The sequence below is a fragment of the Zea mays genome, chromosome 1 (genome assembly GCF_902167145.1).
Source record: "Zea mays cultivar B73 chromosome 1, Zm-B73-REFERENCE-NAM-5.0, whole genome shotgun sequence".
Taxonomy (NCBI): domain Eukaryota; kingdom Viridiplantae; phylum Streptophyta; class Magnoliopsida; order Poales; family Poaceae; genus Zea; species Zea mays.
The window spans coordinates 57,075,683-57,091,328 of record NC_050096.1 but is presented as its reverse complement, the minus strand read 5'-3'; the positions used below and the strand labels follow the sequence as shown (position 1 = coordinate 57,091,328).

The window sequence follows — 15,646 nt, the reverse complement described above, 5'->3', positions numbered from 1 at the left end:
CATCAAAGGCAGATTTATACAGGACAATTTTATGTTAGTGCAGCAAACTTCAAGATTTTTACATCAGCAAAATAAGGCATGTCTTTTTTTTAAGCTCGACATCACAAAAGCCTTTGACTCGGTTTCATGGCCTTTTCTGATTGAGGTGCTGCAGGCTTTGGGTTTTGGCCAAATCTGGAGAAATATAATTTGTGGGTTACTTGGTTCCTCAACTACTCAAGTGCTGCTCAATGGGTGCCCTGGCAATAAAATCCAACATAGAAGGGGGCTCAGGCAAGGGGATCCCCTCTCTCCCATGTTATTTATTTTAGTCATGGATGTCCTTTGCCTTCTATTTGCCAAAGCTGAAGAGACAGGGTTGCTGCAACAATTGTCCAACAGAAAGAAACTTCATAGAATTTCTATTTATGCTGACGATGTGGCCCTCTTCCTGCTCCCAACTCAGAATGACATTTCCACTACTCTGGCTCAACATCTTTGGGAATGCCTCAGGTCTCCACAACAATGTGCAGAAATCCAGTATTTATCCTATCAGATGTTCGGAGCAGACCATCCTGGAGGTTCAAAGCTTGTTACCTTGTGGGGTGGAGTCCCTACCTTGCAAATACTTGGGTCTCCCTCTTTCTCTACACAAACTAACCAAACAGCAGCTCCTGCCCTTTATTGAGAAAATTGCAGATCTTCTCCCAAGCTGGAAGGCAGAGTTGTTGAACAAAGCTGGCAGAAGAATTCTAGTGCAGCATGTCCTAACTAGTATGACAATTTATACTGCAATGGCTATTGATTTTCCTAAGTGGGCTTTGGATGCAATTGATAAAATTAGAAGGGGATTCTTATGGAGAGGCAGAAAGGATGCTAAAGGAGGTCACTGTATGGTAGCCTGGGAAAAGGTTTGTAGGCCTCTACATATGGGAGGCCTCGGGATTTCTAACCTGACTAAGCTTTGTTGGGCTCTCAGAATGAGGTGGTTGTGGCTGCAAAAAACTGATTCTTCGAGGCCATGGGTGGACCTACCCATTCAGGTCCCAAGTATTGCCAGGTCCTTCTTCTCTGCAGTGTTGATGTCAGAGGTTGGCAATGGTGTGAATACTCTTTTTTGGGTGGATAAATGGATTAATGGGAAAAAGGTAGCTGATATTGCACCAAGACTGTTCTACACCATATCAAAAAGAATTGCCAATAAAAGAACAGTGCAAGAGGCAATGGACAATAGGAGATGGATTAGTGATATTAGGGGCGCTCTCTCAGTAGGGGCCTTGATTGATTTTCTGCACCTCTGGGAAGCTTTAACGGATTTTCAGCTGCATCCTGATATTGAAGACAGACACATTTTTTCCATAGCGCCAGATGGTAACTACTCAGCAAAAGTTGCTTATGAAGGGCTCTTCCAGGGATCGTGCTCCTTTCTTCACCACAAAAGAATCTGGAAATCCTGGATGCCACCCAAGTGTCATTTCTTCCTGTGGCTGGTGGCACACAATAAATGCTGGACTGCTGATAGGCTGCAGAAAAGAGGCATGAACCATCCGGCTAGGTGCCCTCTTTGTGATCAAGAACCTGAAAGCATTGATCACCTGCTGGTTTCCTGTGTGTTCTCAAGAGTTTTCTGGTATAGGCTTTTGAGAAAGTTTGGGTTACATAGCTTATCCCCTCAGCAAGTGGAGCCTTCCTTGGTTGGTGGGAGAATTCCTCGGCTCAGGTCCTCAACATGAGAAAGAAAGGATTGGCTCCCTTATTGCTTTAGGGGCCTGGATGATCTGGAATCATAGGAACAAGGTGGTGTTCGATGGAAGGACCCCCTCTATCTCCTTCCTTCTTCAGGCTGCTGATGATAAACAGGAGATGTGGCGGCTGGCTGGTGCCAAGGGGCTTTCCTTTTTGGCCAGCCAAACTACCTAGCTCCTAGGGTTGTAGTGTTTTTGTCCAATTTTATGGATAGCTTTGTGTATGCTTGTTTCTGGCCTCCATAAGGAGTGCTTTGTACCTGGGTCCTTATGGCCCTTTATTTTCCCTCTACTTTAATATATGGGTGCGCAGTCCTCCTGCGCTCTTTCGAGAAAAAAATGAGCATGAAATAGAGCACTATTCGCATCCTCGTCTTTCAGCCAGCAAATGCGAGACCTCAACCGAACCAAGGATCGCCATAGGGACGCAAGAGCAAGACTGTGCTGCTTTAATCTGTTATGCAACCATAATTCTTCAGGAGAAAGGCTTCTACTGTACTGGGCAATGTCAAACTGATGTAGCAGCTCTCTGGCAAGATCAAGCTGCGATCTAATATGACCAACTTTTTTCTCACCCCAACCTTGAAGAGCTTTAGTCGTGGCCTTGAGCTTCATGGAAAGAGTAAACAACGGACAGTGTCTGGCAGGGACAGCAGCCCAGGCTTCCTCCACAGCTTCCTGAAACCCTTCCAATCTTGGCCAAAAAGCCTCAAAATGGAACGCGGTTTTCCTTGCACAATATCCTTAAGACCCAGAAGAAGTGAGCAATGGTCTGAATCAAAGGAGGCCAAACTTTGCAGTAGGGCCCAAGGGAACTGATCATCCTAGTCCAAGGAGCTGAAGACACGATCCAATTTGACAAGAGTTGGATTCTGCTGCCCATTTTACCATGTGTACTTACGACCTACCAGAGGCAACTCCTTAAGAGCCAAGTCATCAATCCATCTACGGAAACCATGCATCATTTGTCTATCCAGATTAGGGTTATTTTTGTCCTCCTCTTTATAAATTAAACTGAAGTCCCCAAGGACCAACCAAGGGCCAAAACAACAAGCCCGAATATCACGCAATTCTTGAAGGAAGGCAAGTTTATCCTGGTCGAGTTGGGGACCATACACACAGGTCAGCCACCACTCCACATCATCAACAGGACGAAACTGAATTGACACCGAATGATCATCCACTCTAGAGATAGCCGAGCAATTTACCCGGTCTCTCGAAGCTACCAAAATGCCACCACTAGCACCGATAGAAGGACAAAAAACAAAGTTAGCAAAATCTGGTCCAAGCATCCGAATAACCAGAAAACAAGAAATATCCTGCATTTTAGTCTCCTGCAAGCAAACCACATCCACTCCCGAAGAGACGACATCAGCCCTCACAGCATCCTGACGAGCCGAGGCATTAAGCCCCCTAACATTCCAAATGAGAATTTTTTAAGGATCCATAAAACACTAGCTTAAGACGACCAACAAACCCTCAACCCAAGGAAGACACCTTCCTCACTGAGAAGACACCATCCCTCCCATATTCTCTTCTGGTATAGACCACCCGAAGAGAGAGGCAAGAACTTGGATCTGCACCTGTGAGAGAGATTTGCTGAAAATGCGTGCATAGTCATCGAGAGCCTCTTGACTTAGAGAATCCCCATCACGGATCACTCCCAGCTTTTTCATAATGGTCTTCTTGCTTTTCTTGATAGCAGATAGGTGTTGGTGACACTCCACCCCAACGCCGGCAACACACCTACTGCGCCTAGGAGTAGCCACCTGCCCCATAGGTAATTTCTTCTTTCTAGGGGGTTGGGGGTAGGATTCTTCAACACAGCGTCATCTTCCTTGGAAATTTTGGATAAGAACTCGGACACCCTTGAAGGTGACAAAGCCGCCAGGGACGGAGATGCATGTACATCAGAGGCCTGCAGTTGAGACGGTAAGTCCCCCAAGGTTGCTTCCTCAACCCTCCTTGCTTCTCGACGCCGGCAAAAATAAACTTGAATAGGCTTTGGGCAGAGGAGCATAGAAGGGGAGGTGGCAGCAATAGGAGACACCCTGGGAGGCAAACCCTCACTGGCAGCCCCTACGCCCAAATCTCCAATTGAAGCAATAACCTGCTGACTTCCAATCTGACTTAGATCCTTATGACACTCGATCAACTGCCCGCAGCCAGGGCACTCATGCACTGAAGGGCACTCATTCAAACAAAACTGTCCACCCCGTTGCAGGTTGAAGGTTTGTTGTAAAGGAAGGGACACCACAGACCTACTACTAATTGGGTCTTGAGAAAGGACATCCTGCTGAAGGACCAAAGGTGATAGCGGCCGGTCCGACACAGCGAGGGCAGAAGAAACAGCAGGACTGTGATTTTGAACTTGGGCGTCTACTTCGACCGGATGTGGTTGACATTGGGGCAATTAAGGGGATTCTGCATCTTTTTAGTGAAGCCTCTGGTCTGAAGACCAACATTCAGAAAATTAATGTCTTCCCAATTCAGTGTGGGGAGGAAGATCTGGCTATTGTGCAGGCTTCTTTACCTTGCCAGTTATATAATTTCCCTTGCAAATATCTTGGGATTCTGTTATCCCTAAAACGTCTTTCTAGGCCGTAACTTCAATCTATCATTGATCGTATTGCGGTCATGCTTCCAGGTTGAAAGCCGAGCGGTTTATATCCAGTCGGTTATGACATCCAGATTTTAGACTTGACTGAGATCCTGGAGGGTTTCTTGCTGAAACCTAATGTGCAAGATCGTCATGTTTGGCGGTAATCTAGTTCCGGTGACTATTCCTCAAAATCTGCTTATGCTGCTATGTTTTGTGGCTCAGTGTTTTTCAAGCAAGCTGGTCGAATTTGGAAGACTTGGGCCCCTAGCAAATGTCGGTTCTTTCTGTGGCTTGTGGCTCACAACAAATGTTGGACAACAGTTAGGTTGGCTAAAAGAGGCTTGACTCAGTCGCTTCTTTGCCCACTTTGTGACCAACATGATGAGTCGATCAATCACTTGCTGGTGGGCTGCTCCTTTGCACGTCTTTTCTGGTTCGAATTGTTCAGGACTTTTGGACTGCAGGGCTTCATTCCAGGACATGATATTGAGGATTTTGATCTCTGGTGGTGTTCCAATAGTGCTCGGCTAGATGGGCTGAGTAAGAAGGGTTTTGACTCTTTGGTCGCTCTGGGTGCTTGGATGCTGTGGAAGCATAGAAATGGCGTGGTCTTTAATGGTTCATCCCCAAGCTTGGTGGTGGTCGTTCAGCTGGCCGGGGAGGAAGCTCTTCTGTGGTCCTTGGCTGGAGCTAAGGGGTTTCCTTCCTCCAAGCTCAAAGTCATGTGGGATAGTTTCTCTGTTGTTATTGTTGGGGTGTCTGCCAGCTGACAGGCACTTTGCCCCTGCTCTGGCTGGGTGGGGTTTTCTTGTGTGCATGTGTGGGTGGGTGTTTTCCCTTTGTAATGTTAGTTCTGGGGTTTTTCCCCTTTTCTTCTTAATACAAGGATACGCAGTTCTCCTGTATGTTCGACAAAAAAACTGTTACAGAGATAACAGAAACATTCCACTCTGAAAACACATAAAGAAGAAACCAATTATTTTTAAAATGGTATTCAAAATTTTATCAACAAAAAACAAATGCAGCATATGCTGTAAAATTGAACAAGCTGAAATAAAACAAATAAAAAGAAATACAGTATTAAAGTTAGCTCTTATAGGTCCTAAGGCTCAGCAGATACCTTTATCCGGTACATCCCAAGGAGTTTTGCTAAAGGGGCAAAGACCTGCAGTGTCTCCACGGCGATGGCATACTGCAAATAGTCATGCTTAGTACTTAGGGTGGAAGTAAGATGCAGCATATCTTAAATCTGGAATAAGAATTCACCTGCTTGTGCTGAGGCATATGTGTGAGAGTGCGCATGTTATGCAACCTGTCTGCCAGTTTGACAATAATCACACGAACCTAAGAATTGATTTTAATTTTTTTATTAAGTAAAACGTACAGAGTTGAATCTTTTTTCTCCTGATAAGATGTTCCATATGAGATAAAAAGGATACCTCTTCTGTCATGGCAAGAAACATCTGCCTTAGGTCTTCTGCTTTAATATCTTGTTTTGTGCTACCCTCACTTTTACACTGAAGTTTCCCCAACTTAGACACCTATATTTAAAACAGAGCAGGTTTTTTTGCTAGATTTACTGCACAATCGCCAAAATATATCCAAGTTGCAGCTTTGCAAAAAGACAACAATGTACCTTTGTCTCCCCTTCAACAATACGTCGCACAGTTGGCCCAAACTCATTTTCTATTCTTTCAAAAGTAACCACATTCGTATCTTCAACAGTGTCATGCAATAAACCAGCAGCGATGGATTCCCAGTCAAGTTCCTAATTATATCAAAGCAGAGTAGAACTTAGATTCACTGTGTATAGTAGGGACAAGTACATAGATTGCATCACCATAGCGTCACTGATTGTCAATCAAATTCCAAGTTATGTCCAAGGAGACAAAAAAACTAACTTCATTACTACTGCTAGTAGTAGCCATAGGGAACCTTCAAAATACAAGGAATATTGAGTTGTCCTAAATAAGCTATCCTATGTTACTTAATATACCAATGAAAGGGCTTTCGAATAGCACCTTCAGGTCCCGGGTTCCATCCCCCTTGAGGGCGAATTTTGGGCTTGGTTAAAAAATCCCTTTGATGTGCCCCGCTTGCTCTCGGGGATCAATATCCTGCGCGCCACCTGTCGGCGTTTCGAGACAGGGGGGTCCCTAAGCCGACGAGTGAGTGTGCTGCGTGCCCCAGCCCAGATGGGTCGAGCGCGTGGGCGAGCGCGAAGGGGGGAGAGGCGAGGTGGCCGGAGTCGGGCGTGAGAGAGGTGGAAGTCCCGCGGCCTTCGTGTTCGTCCCGCGCCCAGGTCGGGTGCGCTTGCAGTAGGGGGGTTACAAGCGTCCACGCGGGTGAGGGAAGCGAGCGGCCCCAAGAGAGCGCCTGTCCCGTCCTCGGTCCCGCGCGGCCAACCTTCTCTAAGAAGGCCCTGGTCCTCCCTTTTATAGTCGTAAGGAGAGGATCCAGGTGTACAATGGGGGGTGTAGCAGAGTGCTACGTGTCTAGCGGAAAGAGAGCTAGCGCCCTAGGTACATGCCAATGTGGCAGCCGGAGAGGTCTTGGCACCTTGCTGGCGTGATGCCGTGGCTGTCGGAGGAGCGACGGAGCCTGGCGGAGGGACAGCTGTTGGAGCGGTCGAGTCCTTGCTGACGTCGCCCTGCTTCCGTAAGAGAGCTGAGGGCCGCCGTCGTCACAGAGCTCGTGGAGCGCCATCATTGCCCATCCGGCGGAGCTGGCCGGATGGGACGCCGGTCTTGTTCTCCGTGACCCGAGTCGATTCGGGGCAGGATGATGATGGCGCTTCCTGTTGACGTGACGGGCCTGTGCCCTAGGCAGGGCGGCGTGGGGGCTCCTCCGAAGCCGAGGTCGAGTCTGTCTTCCGTTGCCGAGGCCGAGCCCGAGCCCCTGGGTCGGGCGAGGCGGAGATCGTTGTGGCCGAGGCCAGGGCGGAGTCCGAGCCCTGGGGTCGGGCGAGGCGGAGTTTCGTCGTCTTCCGGGTCTTAGCCCGAGTCCGAGCCCTGGGGTCGGGCGGAGCGGAGTTCGTCGTCTTCCGGGTCTTAGCCCGAGTCCGAGCCCTGGGGTCGGGCGGAGCGGAGTTCGCCGTCTTCCGGGTCTTAGCCCGAGTCCGAGCCCTGGGGTCGGGCGGAGCGGAGTTCGCCGTCTTCCGGGTCTTAGCCCGAGTCCGAGCCCTGGGGTCGGGCGGAGCGGAGTTCGCTATGGCGCCTTTGGCAAGGCCTGACTGCCTGTCAGACTCACTCTGTCGAGTGGCACTGCAGTCGGAGTGGCGCAGGCGGCGCTGTCCTTCTGTCAGACTAGTCAGTGGAGCGGTGGAGTGACGGCGGTCACTTCGGCTCTGCCGGGGGGCGCGTGTCAGGATAAAGGTGTCAGGCCACCTTTGCGTTAAATGCTCCTGCAACTTGGTCAGTCGGTGTGGCGATTTAGTCAGGGTTGCTTCTGAGCGAAGCCAAGGCCTCGGGCGAGCCGGAGGTGCGTCCGCCGTAAAAAGGGGGGCCTCGGGCGAGACGGAAGTCTCTCGAGGTCGGCTGCCCTTGGCCGAGGCTAGGCTCGGGTGAAGCGTGATCGAGTCACTCGTGTGGACTGATCCCTGACTTAATCGTACCCATCAGGCCTTTGCAGCTTTATGCTGATGGGGGTTACCAGCTGAGAATTAGGCGTCTTGAGGGTACCCCTAATTATGGTCCCCGACAGTAGCCCCCGAGCCTCGAAGGGAGTGTTAGCACTCGCTTGGAGGCTTTCGTCGCACTTTTTTGCAAGGGGACCAGCCTTTCTCGGTTGCATTTCGTTCCGGTGGGTGCGCGCGAGCGCACCCGCCGGGTGTAGCCCCCGAGGCCTCGGAGGAGTGGTTACACTCCTTCGAGGTCTTAATGCCTTGCGTAATGCTTCGGCTGGTCTGGTTGTTCCCTCATGCGAACTGGCCGTAGCCCGGGTGCACGGTCGGGGCCCAAGCTCTCGGGCTGGTATGTTGACGCTGTCAACGGTTTGGCCGGAGCCGGGTTTGCGAGAGCAGCCCCCGAGCCTCCGCACAGGGCGAGAGGACGATCAGGGACAGACTCGACTTTTTACATACGCCCCTACGTCGCCTTTCCGCAAGGAGGAGGGGGGGAGTGTGCCATGTTACCCTCGATGGGCACCGAACATGGTGTCTTCGGTGAGCTGCAAGCGGGTAATCCGAGTGGACGTCCGTGCCCCGTTCGTTGGGGGTCGGCTAGGGGCCCAGAGGCACGCCCAAAAGTACCTGCGGGTGATTTGCCGGACCCGGTCCCCTGGCGACGGGGTCCGAGGGCTCGATGCCTCCCTCCGATGGGATTCCGTTACAAGATCGTTCCCGCTGGTCTCGGAAATGTCCTAGGGTACCTCGGGAGCGCAGCCCGAGCCTCGGTTATGTATCGAACGTACCCCTGGTCATCCCTCGCTCGGTGTCTGAGGCGACTGTGAACCCTTCGGGGGCCAGCCTTCGAACCCCTGATCAGTAATGGGCGCGGAGCCCGAGTAGCCTGAGGCGGCCATGGAACCCTTCGGGGGGCTGGCCTTCGAACCCCTGACCAGTAGTGGGTGTCGGGCCCACGCGATCTGGGGCGACTGTTGAACCCTTCGGAGGGCCAGTCTTCGAACCCCTGATCAGTAGGGGGGGCTCGGAGCCCGGTTCCTTCGCGGAGAAGGATCCTTTTCGGGGTATCCCCCTTTCCCGGTCCCTGTTGCAAGAGATAGAGAAAGAGGAAAAAAGGAAAAGGATACGAAATCGAACGACGTGGCGTACCTCTTTTTGACGCGGTTATTACGGCGAAGGTGAAGCGTCGCGCGCTTCTCCCGCCAGAGGCGCCGCGTGTCCCGCCGCGGAGTTAATGCGACGGAGCGAGTGGTTGGCGGGGCGGCCGTTGCGCGTGCGCGATCCGTTCGAGGGACGGGTCACGGGTGCACCGTCTTCACGCCGTGGGAGGAGGCTCTCTTGCTGTCCCAGGATGGGACGTGAGCCTGGCTGACGACGTGACTGCTGCGCCCGCCCGCCTGCCACCGCCATTACTGCCGGCCCACTTTCGGCCGCTTTGACCAACGCGCCAGACTGGCGCCGCTGGGTCGTGCGCCGGTTGCCTTGAGTCGCGGCACAGGCTCCGCAACTGAAGAGGCGCGACGGTGGCACAAGTGGCGGTGCGGTTGCTTGCATGCAGCAACTGGCGCGCCGGTTGCTTGACGCGTGGGCCTGGGCTTCCAAGCTGGCGTGTCAGAAGTCGGAGAAGCGCGTCCACCTGGCGCGGTTGCATGCCGCCTGCATGGCTGCTCGCCCCTTCCGCCCGTTGGTCTGGGCAAAAGTGGGGGGTCGCTTGTAACCGCTGGGCGGTCGTGCGCACCACGCGCGGCGGTTTGGCTTCTTCTGCCCTGAGCCGGTTTGCATGACATGCGGGACCCAGCCCCCGAGTCGCAGGGGAGGGCCTTGGAGCGTGTTGGAGAAGACTCAGCCCGTGGCGTCTGGGGGCGCACGTAGGGAGAGTTGCCTTTAAAAGGAGGGAGACTCCTTTCAGAAGGCAACCATGTCTTCTTCCTCCCTTATGCGTCGTGTCTTTCCGTCTTCCAAGCCCCCGGATGGGGGGTATCCGCCGCCTTTCCGCCTCCTCGTTGGAGGAACGCAACTCCATGGGAGTTGGTACCTCTCAGCCATCGTTCGGCTTCAAGGATTTTCATCATGCAGCCCGGCTGCACCCCTCCACCGGTGGTCACCCAGGATGGCGACCTCCGGCTTGATGGTGGGGGAAAGCGAGCCGGGCTGCGGCCTCTGCCCCTCCCTCAGCCTCAAGGATTTTCATCACCAAGGCTGGGGAGGGGAGAGTGCCGAGTTGGGGTCGGCCCCTGCGCGGGCGGTGGCCCGCTCCTTCACTCAGTGATCGGAGGGAAGGGCGGCCGTCGTCCGTGGCGCTGGCAGCTGCAGCGTGCCTGGCTTTCGGGCGCGAGTGGCTTCGGAGCCGCTCGCGGTGCCGGCATCCGCCACGGCAGCTTGAAGAGGTTCTGCTGCCGGCGAGATAGCCGGGGCCGGCCACGGACTGACCTCCAACTCTACGGCCTTCTGCCCGTCCTTGCCTCACGAGTTTTGGCATGGGCGGGGGCCTCCTGGCGGCGGCATCTAGCCTGAGGTCAGCGTTGCCGCTGTTTGGCCCCCCGGAGCAGAAGTCGTCGTCGTCGCCGCTGCTGGAGCAGGTGACGGCGCGCCGTTCGTCGGCCTTCCGTTGCTCCGCAGGCCTTCCCCCTCGGAGTGGGGTTGTTCGTACCTGCGGAGGGGGAACCGGAGTTCCGTTTGTAATGGCATCTCGAATGCCGGTGTGTTTGTTCATTGCGGCTGTCGAGGCCTGAACATGTATGTAATTTTGGCACGGAGCCGTGTTTTTTCCTCATTTTCGAGCACTAAGTCTCGCCCGTTGATTATCTGAACCGCTTTACCAAGCATGAGTCGCCCCATGTCAAGGTGACGAGTGAGGTATCCGTATCCCGGAGGCGTAGGAATCCCTCGGCCTGATCGGCCTTGTTGTCTGGGGCTCCTCTAGCTTAGTTAAAGAGACCCCTCGGCCGCTCTTCGATGAGCCGAGGCCAGGGGTAGCGATATCAGTATGAACAAAGGCGGAGTTGGCTCGAGAATGGGAACCTGGTTGGCCGGAGCCTAGCCGGGTTGTCCGTCAGCGGAGCCGACGCCAAAGTCGATCAGCCGAGGCCTCGGGTCGGGCTGGCGCCCTTGGAAGCCGGTTGGCCGAGGCCCCAGGGGTAACCGGCCGAGCCGCCTGCTCGGGCCGGATTCCCGGAGAAGTCCCTGGACCGCGTCGCCGTCCGAGGCTGGGTCGGACTTTGCTGAAGACGTCGTCGATGCCGAGGGTGCTACGGCTCCCTTCAGCGTGAAGACCCGAGCCTGCAGGATCAGATCGTCTTGTAGCGTGTGCCTTCTGCGGCCGCCGAGGCCAGAAAACACACCCTCGTCGTGCTTGCGAAGCTGCGTCCTTTTTTCCTCTTGTTTCGAGCATCTGGACTCTCTGTCGGTAACAGGGATGTTTGTGTGAGCGAGAGTTGCTTCTCGCGGAAGGGACGAGTGAGGTATCCGTATCCCAGAGGCGTGGGAATCCCTCGGCTCGGTCGGCCTTGCCGCTTACGCGTACTTTCACCCGTTCATGAGGCCCTGTCCCCGACTTAGTCGAGAAAGCTTGAAGGACTGCTTCGGCAGGAGAGCTTCCGGACGTGAAGACTTGTTCGGTCCACGGAGTCGCTTTATCCGAACGCGAGTTACTTATCGCAGAAGGTGATGAGTGAGGTATCCGTATCCCGGAGGCTTAGGAGTCCCTCGGCTCGGTCAGCCTTGGCTGCTTACGTGTACTCCGTCGTTTCTAGGATCCGCTTTCCGAAGTAGTCAAGAAGCACGAAAGAAATCCTGCTAAAAAGAGATCCTTTTTCGAGGAAAAATTCGACGCAGAGGGGGTCTCCCCCCTTTTAGCCCCCGAGGGAGGGTCGGGCTTTGCCGAGGCTAGGCCGACCCTTCCTTGACGACTAAACTTTGCGTAGGTGCGAGGTATATGAACAACTTGGAAACATCTTAAGGGTAGAAGCGACGTAGCTGTTTGATGTTCCAAGCGTTGCCGTAGATCTCGCCTTGATTGTTGGCCAGCTTGTATGTTCCGGGCTTCAGAACTTTGGCGATGACGAATGGCCCTTCCCAGGGGGGCGTGAGCTTGTGCCTCCCTCGGGCGTCTTGCCGCAGCCGAAGCACCAGATCGCCCACCTGGAGGTCTCGGGACCGGACCCCTCGGGCGTGGTAGCGTCGCAGGGACTGCTGGTACCGCGCCGAGTGTAGCAAGGCCCTGTCCCGAGCCTCTTCCAGCTGGTCCAGCGATTCTTCTCGGCTAGCTTGGTTGCTTTGATCGGTGTAGGCCCTCGTCCTCGGGGAGCCGTATTCCAGGTCAGTGGGCAAGATAGCTTCAGCCCCGTAGACCAGGAAAAACGGCGTGAAACCCGTGGCACGACTCGGCGTCGTCCTTAGGCTCCAGACCACCGAGGGGAGTTCCTTCATCCACCGCTTGCCGAATTTGTTGAGGTCGTTGTAGATCCGAGGCTTGAGCCCTCGTAGAATCATGTCGTTGGCACGCTCTACTTGCCCATTCGACATGGGATGAGCCACGGCGGCCCAGTCCACCCGGATATGGTGATCCTCGCAAAAATTCAAGAATTTTTTGCCGGTGAACTGGGTACCGTTGTCGGTGATGATGGAATTTGGGACCCCGAAGCGATGGATGATGTTGGTGAAGAACGCCACCGCCTGCTCGGACCTGATGCTGTTCAGAGGTCGAACCTCGATCCACTTGGAGAATTTGTCGATGGCGACCAGCAGGTGCGTGTAGCCCCCGGGCGCCTTCTGCAAGGGACCGACGAGGTCCAGACCCCATACAGCGAAGGGCCAGGTGATGGGTATCGTCTGCAGAGCCTGAGCGGGCAGGTGGGTCTGCTTCGCATAGAATTAGCACCCTTCGCAGGTGCGGACAATCCTAGTGGCGTCATCCACCGCCGTTGGCCAGTAGAAGCCTTGCCGGAAAGCATTCCCGACAAGGGCTCGGGGCGCTGCGTGATGGCCGCAAGCCCCCGAGTGTATTTCTTGCAGCAGTTCCCGACCTTCGGCGATGGAGATGCATCGCTGGAGGATGCCCGATGGGCTGCGATGGTAGAGCTCCTCTTCATCGCCCAGCAAGATGAACGACTTGGCGCGTCGCGCTACCCGCCGAGCCTCGACTTGGTCGAGGGGTAGCTCTCCTCGACGGAGATATTGCAGGTACGGGGCCTGCCAATCTCGATCAGGCGTGGCCCCGCTCTGCTCTTCCTCGACGTCCAGTGTCTCGCCCTCGGGGGCCGAGGGTACCTCGGGCTGAGCCGAGGGTACCTCGGGCTGAGCCGAGGGTGCCTCGGGCCGAGCCGAGGGCGCCTCGGCCTGAGCCGAGGGTGCCTCGGGCTCGGGCGCGTCGTCGATCTTGACAGAGGGTCGATGCAGATCCCGGGAGAAGACGTCCGGGGGGACCGTCGTTCGCCCCGAGGCTATTTTAGCCAGCTCGTCTGCGGTTTCGTTGTAGCGCCGAGCGATGTGGTTGAGCTTGAGCCCGAAGAACTTGTCTTCCAGGCGCCGAACCTCGTCGCAGTAGGCCTCCATCTTCGGGTCGCGGCAGTGGGAGTTCTTCATGACTTGGTCGATGACGGGCTGCGAATCACCGCGGGCGTCGAGGCGTCTCACCCCTAGCTCGATGGCGATCCGCAACCCGTTGACCAGAGCTTCGTACTCAGCCACATTGTTGGACGCCGGGAAATGGAGGCGCAGCACGTAGCGCAGGTGCTTTCCAAGGGGCGAGATGAAGAGCAGGCCCGCGCCGGCTCCTGTCTTCATCAGCGATCCGTCGAAAAACATGGTCCAGAGCTCCGGTTGGATCGGAGCCGTCGGCAACTGGGTGTCGACCCATTCGGCCACGAAGTCCGCCAACACCTGGGACTTGATGGCCTTCCGAGGGGTGAACGAGATCGTTTCGCCCATGATTTCCACCGCCCACTTTGCGATCCTGCCCGAGGCCTCTCGGCACTGGATGATCTCCCCCAGGGGGAAGGATGACACCACAATTACCGGATGAGACTCGAAGTAGTGTCGTAACTTCCGCCTTGTCAGGATCACAGCATACAGCAGCTTTTGAACTTGTGGGTAGCGGATCTTGGTCTCGGACAGCACTTCGCTGACGAAGTAGACCGGCCTCTGAACGGGCAATGCATGCCCTTCCTCTTGCCTCTCGACCACAATCGCGGCGCTAACCACCTGAGTGGTCGCGACGACGTAGACCAAGAGGGCTTCTCCATCCGCCGGGGGCACCAAGACAGGCGCCTTTGTAAGGAGCGCCTTCGGGTTCCCGAGGGCTTCCTCGGCCTCAGGGGTCCAAGCGAAACACTCGGCCTTCCTTAAGAGGCGGTACAGAGGCAGACCTCTTTCGCCGAGGCGTGAGATGAAGCGGCTCAGGGCCGCGAGGCATCCCATGACCCTCTGTACACCTTTTAAGTCCTTGATGGGTCCCATGCTGGTGATGGCCGCGATCTTCTCTGGGTTGGCTTCAATGCCTCGCTCGGAGACGATGAACCCTAGGAGCATGCCTCGGGGCACCCCGAAGACACACTTCTCAGGATTGAGCTTGACTCCTTTCGCCTTGAGACATCGGAATGTCACTTCAAGGTCGGAGAGGAGGTCGGAAGCCTTCCTTGTCTTGACTACGATGTCATCGACGTAGGCCTCGACTGTGCGACCGATGTGTTCGCCGAACACATGGTTCATGCACCGCTGGTACGTCACGCCCGCATTCCTCAAACCGAACGGCATGGTGACATAGCAGTACATGCCGAACGGCGTGATGAAAGAAGTCGCGAGCTGGTCGGACTCTTTCATCCGGATCTGGTGATACCCTGAGTAGGCATCGAGGAAGGACAGGGTTTCGCACCCAGCGGTGGAATCCACGATTTGATCGATGCGAGGCAGAGGGTAGGGAACCTTCGGACATGCCTTGTTGAGACCAGTGTAGTCTACACACATCCGCCATTTCCCCCCTTTCTTCCTCACAAGCACAGGGTTGGCAAGCCATTCGGGATGGAATACCTCTCTTTGATGAACCCTGCTGCCATTAGCTTGTGGATCTCTTCGCCAATCACTCTGCGCTTCTCCTCGTCGAATCGGCGCAGAGGCTGCCTGACGGGTCGGGCTCCGGCCCGAATATCCAGCGAGTGCTCGGCGACATCCCTCGGTATGTCGGGCATGTCCGAGGGACTCCACGCAAAGACGTCGGCGTTTGCGCGGAGAAAGTCGACGAGCACCGCTTCCTATTTGGGGTCGAGCCCGGAACCGATCCGGATCTGCTTGGTGGTGTCGCCACTGGGGTCAAGAGGGACGGCCTTAACCGTCTCCGCTGGCTCGAAGTTGCCGGCATGGCGCTTCACGTCTGGCACCTCCTTGGAGAGGTTCTCCAGGTCGGCGATGAGGGCCTCGGACTCGGCGAGGGCCTCGGCGTACTCCACGCACTCCACGTCGCATTCGAACGCGTGTTTGTACGTGGGGCCGATGGTGATGACCCCGTTGGGGCCCGGCATCTTGAGCTTCAGGTAGGTGTAGTTGGGGACGGCCATGAACTTCGTGTAGCATGGCCTCCCTAGTACGGCGTGGTAGGTTTCTCGGAACCCGACCACCTCGAACGTCAGGGTCTGCCTTCGGAAGTTGGAGGGCGTCCCGAAGCAGACGGGGAGGTCGAGTCGCCCGAGGGGCTGGACGCGCTTC

At 55.2% G+C, this 15,646-nt stretch overlaps 1 protein-coding gene across 2 annotated transcripts in view; it reads right to left on the bottom strand.

The window, feature by feature from the left end:
* LOC103634629 (putative GTP diphosphokinase RSH1, chloroplastic) overlaps positions 1 to 15,646 on the bottom strand; it is a 49,018-nt gene that overhangs the window by 16,176 nt on the left and 17,196 nt on the right. For both annotated transcript variants that reach the window (XM_008657215.3, XM_008657211.4), the window contains exons 6-9: positions 5,963 to 6,094; positions 5,766 to 5,867; positions 5,593 to 5,670; positions 5,447 to 5,518 (exon numbers count right to left, since the gene is read on the bottom strand). In XM_008657215.3, the coding sequence (XP_008655437.1) occupies positions 5,447 to 5,518; positions 5,593 to 5,670; positions 5,766 to 5,867; positions 5,963 to 6,094 (384 nt within the window). The remainder of the gene's footprint in view (positions 1 to 5,446; positions 5,519 to 5,592; positions 5,671 to 5,765; positions 5,868 to 5,962; positions 6,095 to 15,646) is intronic.